At 49.9% G+C, this 5,819-nt stretch overlaps 1 protein-coding gene across 1 annotated transcript in view; it reads right to left on the bottom strand.

The window, feature by feature from the left end:
* Positions 1–5,441, bottom strand: part of PRR13 (proline rich 13) — a 15,553-nt gene extending 10,112 nt beyond the window's left edge. The window contains exons 1-2 of the mRNA XM_038753002.1: positions 5,327–5,441; positions 775–1,124 (exon numbers count right to left, since the gene is read on the bottom strand). Of these exons, the coding sequence (XP_038608930.1) occupies positions 775–1,124; positions 5,327–5,345 (369 nt within the window). The 5' untranslated portion in view covers positions 5,346–5,441. The remainder of the gene's footprint in view (positions 1–774; positions 1,125–5,326) is intronic.
* Positions 5,442–5,819: the final 378 nt, after the last annotated feature.

Genomic DNA, 5,819 nt, shown 5'->3' with positions numbered 1-5,819 from the left:
GTTGTCCCACGTGGGGCTCCCAGTCTTCATCCCCATTTTCCAGATGAGGGAACTGAGGCCCAGAGAAGTGAAGTGGCTTGCCCAAGGTCACCCAGCTGACAAGTGGCGGTGCTGGGATTCGAACCCATGACCTCTGGCTCTTTCCACTGAGCCACGCTGCTTTCATTCATTCAATCGTATTTACTGAGCGCTTACTGTGTGCAGAGCACTGTACTAGGCGCTTGGGAAGTCCAAGTTGGCAACATATAGCGACAGTCCCTACCCAACAGCGGGCTCGCAGTCTAGAAGGGGGAGACAGAGAACAAAACAAAACATATTAACCAAATAAAATAAGTAGAATAAATACGTACAAGTAAAATAAATAAATAAATAGGGTAATAAATACGTACAAACACATATACATATATACAGGTGCTGTGGGGAAGGAAGTGCTGTCTGTCTCCCCCTTCTAGACTGTGAGACCGTTGTTGGGTAGGGACCGTCTCTGCACGTTGCCAAATTGTACTTCCCAAGCGCTTAGTACAGCGCTCTGCACACAGTAAGCGCTCAATAAATACGATTGAATGAATAAGGCGGGGGGGGCGGGAAAGGAGAGTCATCCAGCTGATAAGCAGCAGAGCCGGGATTAGCGACCTCCCCAACTCCCAAACCCAGGCTCTTGGCGCGGAGCCACGCCGGGAAGCGCTTACTCTGTGCCCGGGCTACCTCAGGGCGGCAGGATTAGAACTCGGGTCAGGCCCAGCCCAGCGAGCCCTCCTCCTGCCGCCGTCTTACCTTCCCGTGCTTCTGGTGTTTGTGCTGCTTACGGGCCTTCTTGTGGTCCTTCTTCATCTTCTTCCGCATCTTCTTGTCCGTCACCACGGCCGGCCCCGTCATCCCGGGCATCGCGGGGTTATAGCCGGGCATTCCCGGGACGGGAAGGGGATACGGGGGCGGGAAAGGGCCCGGCTGCTGCCCCGGATACGGGGGCGCTCCCGGAGGATAGACGGGGTTCCCGGGGGCCGGGGGCGGGGGGTAGACGCCTGGCGGGACGGCGGGGTTCGTGGGCGGAGGCTGGATGGGATTGGGATACACGGGATTTGGGGGGTAAGCTGCCCCTCCTTGGGGATAGGCCCCTGGCTGGCCTAGAGGGGCGAAACAGAGAAAACCCGCGGTAAATACAACGTATTCATTCATCCGATCGTACTTACTGAGCGCTTACGACGCGTGGGGCACCGGACTAAGCGCTTGGAAAGTTTAAATCATCAACATACAGCACTGAGAAGCAGCGGGACTCGGTGGAGAAGAGCCCGGACTTGGAAATTCATTCGCTCGTTCAGTCACTCGTACTGCGCGCAGAGCACTGTACTAAGCGCTTGGGAAGGCCAAGTCGGTAACGTATAGAGACGGTCCCTACCCAACAGTGGGCTCATTCATTCAATCGTATTGATTGAGCGCTTACTACGTGCAGAGCACTGGACTAAGTGCTTGGGAAGTACAAGTCGGCAATGTATAGAGACGGTCCCTACCCAACAGCTGGCTCATTCATTCAATCGTATTGATTGAGCGCTTACTGTGTGCAGAGCACTGTACTAAGCGCTTGGGAAGTCCAAGTCGGCAACGTATAGAGACAGTCCCTGCCCAACAGCGGGCTCATTCATTCAATCATATTTATTGAGCGCTTACTGCGTGCAGAGCACTGGACTAAGCGCTTGGGAAGTACAAGTCGGCAACGTACAGAGACGGTCCCTACCCAACAGCGGGCTCATTCATTCATTCATTCAATCATATTTATTGAGCACTTACTGTGTGCAGAGCACTGTACTAAGCGCTTGGGAAGTACAAATTGGCAACGTGTAGAGACGGTCCCTACCCAACAGCAGGCTCATTCATTCAATCATACTGATTGAGCGCTTACTGTGTGCAGAGCACTGTACTAAGCGCTTGGGAAGTACAAGTCGGCAACGTATAGAGACGGTCCCTACCCAACAGCGGGCTCATTCATTCATTCATTCAATCATATTTATTGAGCGCTTACTGTGTGCAGAGCACTGTACTAAGCGCTTGGGAAGTACAAATTGGCAACGTGTAGAGACGGTCCCTACCCAACAGCAGGCTCATTCATTCAATCGTATTGATTGAGCGCTTATTGTGTGCAGAGCAGTGTACTAAGCGCTTAGGAAGTCCAAGTTGGCAACATATAGAGACAGTCCCTACCCAACAGCAGGCTCATTCATTCATTCAATTGTATTGATTGAGCGCTTACTGTGTGCAGAGCACTGTACTAAGCGCTTGGGAAGTCCAAGTCGGCAACGTATAGAGACAGTCCCTGCCCAACAGCGGGCTCATTCATTCAATCATATTTATTGAGCGCTTACTGTGTGCAGAGCACTGTACTAAGCGCTTGGGAAGTACAAGTCAGCAACGTATAGAGACGGTCCCTACCCAACAGCGGGCTCATTCATTCATTCATTCATATTTATTGAGCGCTTATTGTGTGCAGAGCACTGTACTGAGCACTTGGGAAGTACAAATTGGCAACGTGTAGAGACGGTCCCTACCCAACAGCAGGCTCATTCATTCAATCATACTGATTGAGCGCTTACTGTGTGCAGAGCACTGTACTAAGCGCTTGGGAAGTACAAGTCGGCAACGTATAGAGACGGTCCCTACCCAACAGCGGGCTCATTCATTCATTCATTCAATCATATTTATTGAGCGCTTACTGTGTGCAGAGCACTGTACTAAGCGCTTGGGAAGTACAAATTGGCAACGTGTAGAGACGGTCCCTACCCAACAGCAGGCTCATTCATTCAATCGTATTGATTGAGTGCTTATTGTGTGCAGAGCACTGTACTAAGTGCTTGGGAAGTCCAAGTTGGCAACATATAGAGACAGTCCCTACCCAACAGCGGGCTCATTCATTCATTCATTCAATCATATTTATTGAGCGCTTACTGTGTGCAGAGCACTGTACTAAGCGCTTGGGAAGTACAAATTGGCAACGTGTAGAGACGGTCCCTACCCAACAGCAGGCTCATTCATTCAATCGTACTGATTGAGCGCTTACTGTGTGCAGAGCACTGTACTAAGCGCTTGGGAAGTACAAGTCGACAACGTATAGAGACGGTCCCTACCCAACAGTGGGCTCATTCATTCATTCATTCAATCGTATTTATTGAGCGCTTACTGTGTGCAGAGCACTGGACTAAGCGCTTGGGAAGTACAAGTCGGCAACGTATAGAGACGGTCCCTAACCAATAGCGGGCTCACAGCCTAGAAGTTATGGTTATGGTTATAATGTAATAATAATTTTGGTATTTGTTAAGCGCTTACTATATGCCAAGCACTTTTCTAAACACTGGGGGAGATACGAGGTGATCAGATTGTCCCACGTGGGGCTCACAGTCTTAATCCCCATTTTGCAGATGAGGGAACTGAGGCCTGGAGAAGTGAAGTGACTGGCCCAAAGTCACCCAGCTGACAAGTGGCGGAGCCGGGATTAGAACTGTTGTCAATTTGAACTTCCCAAGCACACAATAATAATAATAATAATGATAATAATGATGGCATTTGTTAAGCGCTTACTATATGCAAAGCACTGTTATAGGCGCTGGGGGGGATACAAGGTGATCAGGTTGTCCCACGGGGGGCTGACAGCCTTAATATCCGTTTTACAGATGAGGGAACTGAGGCTCAGAGAAGCGAAGTGACTTGCCCAGGGTCACCCAGCAGACATGTGGCGGAGCCGGGATTCGAACCCATGACCTCTGACTCCCAAGCCACACTGCTTCTCTGAGTAAGCGCTCCATAAATACGATTGAATGAATGAATGAACCTTCAGGCCGGTAGGATTTCAGGCTGTTGTTCCCTGGAGCAGGGAGGAAGCAGGAAGAGGGACAGGGAGGGAAATGGGAAGGAGGGAGGAAAAGAGGATGGAGGAGGGCAGAGAAACAGAAGTAGAAAACTTTTTTCTTTTGTGGTATTGGTTAAGCGCTTACTATGTGCCAGCCACTGCTCTAAGCACTGGGGTCTGTCTCCCCCTTCTAGACTGTGAGCCCGCCGTTGGGTAGGGACCGTCTCTAGATGTTGCCAACTTGGACTTCCCAAGCGCTTAGTACAGTGCTCTGCACACAGTAAGCGCTCAATAAATACGATTGAATGAATGAATGTGCCAAGCACTTTTCTAAGCACTGGTGGGAATACAGGGTAATCAGGTTGTCCCATGTGGGGCTCATACTTTTAATCCCCATTTTACAGATGAGGTAACTGAGGCACAGAAAAGTTGTTATTATTATTCTCTTCCTCCCTTCAAGGCCCTACTGAGAGCTCACCTCCTCCAGGAGGCCTTCCCAGACTGAGCCCCTTCCTTCCTCTCCCCCTCGTCCCCCTCTCCATCCCCCCATCTTACCTCCTTCCCTTCCCCACAGCACCTGTATATATGTATATATGTTTGTACATATTTGTTTTACTCTATTTATTTATTTATTTATTTATTTTATTTGTACATATCTATTCTATTTATTTTATTTTGTTAGTATGTTTGGTTTTGTTCTCTGTCTTCCCCTTTTAGACTGTGAGCCCACTGTTGGGTAGGGACTGTCTCTATATGTTGCCAATTTGTACTTCCCAAGCGCTTAGTACAGTGCTCTGCACATAGTAAGCGCTCAATAAATACGATTGATGATGATGATGATGCTTGGCACGTAGTAAGAGCTTAATAAATGCCGTTATTATTATTATTGTATCCTCCCCAGCGCTTAGAACAGTGCTTGGCACATAGTCAGCGCTTACCAAATGCCATTATTATTATTATTATTTTTATTATTCTGTGGGCCACCCCAGCGCTTAGGACAGTGTTTTGCACATAGTAAGTGCTTAACAAATGCCATTATTATTATTATTACTATTATTGAGTTACGGGGGAGGAGGGGGAAGGAGAAGCAGCGTGGCTCAGTGGAAGGAGCCTGGGCTTTGGAGTCAGAGGTCATGGGTTCAAATCCCGGCTCCGCCCATTGTCAGCTGGGTGACTTTGGGCAAGTCACTTCACTTCTCTGTGCTTCAAGTTCCCTCATCTGTAAAATGGGGATGAGGACTGTGAGCCCCCCGTGGGACCACCTGATCACCTTGTCACCTCCCCAGTGCTTAGAACAGCACTTTGCACATAGTAAGCGCTTAATAAATGCCATCATTATTATTATTATTAAGGAGAGAGGAAGAGATTATCGGGGAATGCCAGGGCAGGGAAAGGGGGAGATGGGTGGGCTGTAGGGGGGGGAAAGTGTTTATGTTTTGGGATCGGGGGGGTGGGGGGGAATCTTTCTCCCTTCCCTTCCCCGACACATACCTGGATTGGGATTCCACATTTTCCGGAGCAGGAACTACCTGGGGGTGGGAGGGAGGAGGTGAGTCAGGAAGAAGATGGGAGACGAGGAGCACCTGGTTCGCTCTTTTCCAACCCCGGACACCTCTTCCAAACCGCCTCCCCGACTTCTGGTGGGATCCGACGGACGGGGAGGGGAGCGGCCCGGTCACCCCCCTGGAATCAATCGATCAATCGATCGTATTTATTGAGCGTTTACTGTGTGCAGAGCACTGGACTAGGCGCTTGGGAAGCACAAGTTGGCAACACAGAGCCCAACAGTGGGCTCACAGTCTAGAAGGGGGAGAAAAAAGCCAAAAACAAGGTGATCAGGTTGTCCCACATGGGGCTCACAGTCTTCGTCCCCATTCTGCAGATGAGGGAACTGAGGCAAAGAGAAGTGACTTGCCCAAAGTCACCCAGCTGACAAGTGGCGGAGCCGGGATTCGAACCCATGACCTCTGACTCCAAAGCCCAT

The sequence above is a fragment of the Tachyglossus aculeatus genome, chromosome 10, assembly GCF_015852505.1.
Source record: "Tachyglossus aculeatus isolate mTacAcu1 chromosome 10, mTacAcu1.pri, whole genome shotgun sequence".
NCBI lineage: Eukaryota > Metazoa > Chordata > Mammalia > Monotremata > Tachyglossidae > Tachyglossus > Tachyglossus aculeatus.
The sequence above is the reverse complement of the archived record's forward strand: the minus strand, read 5'-3'. Positions and strand labels throughout refer to the sequence as shown.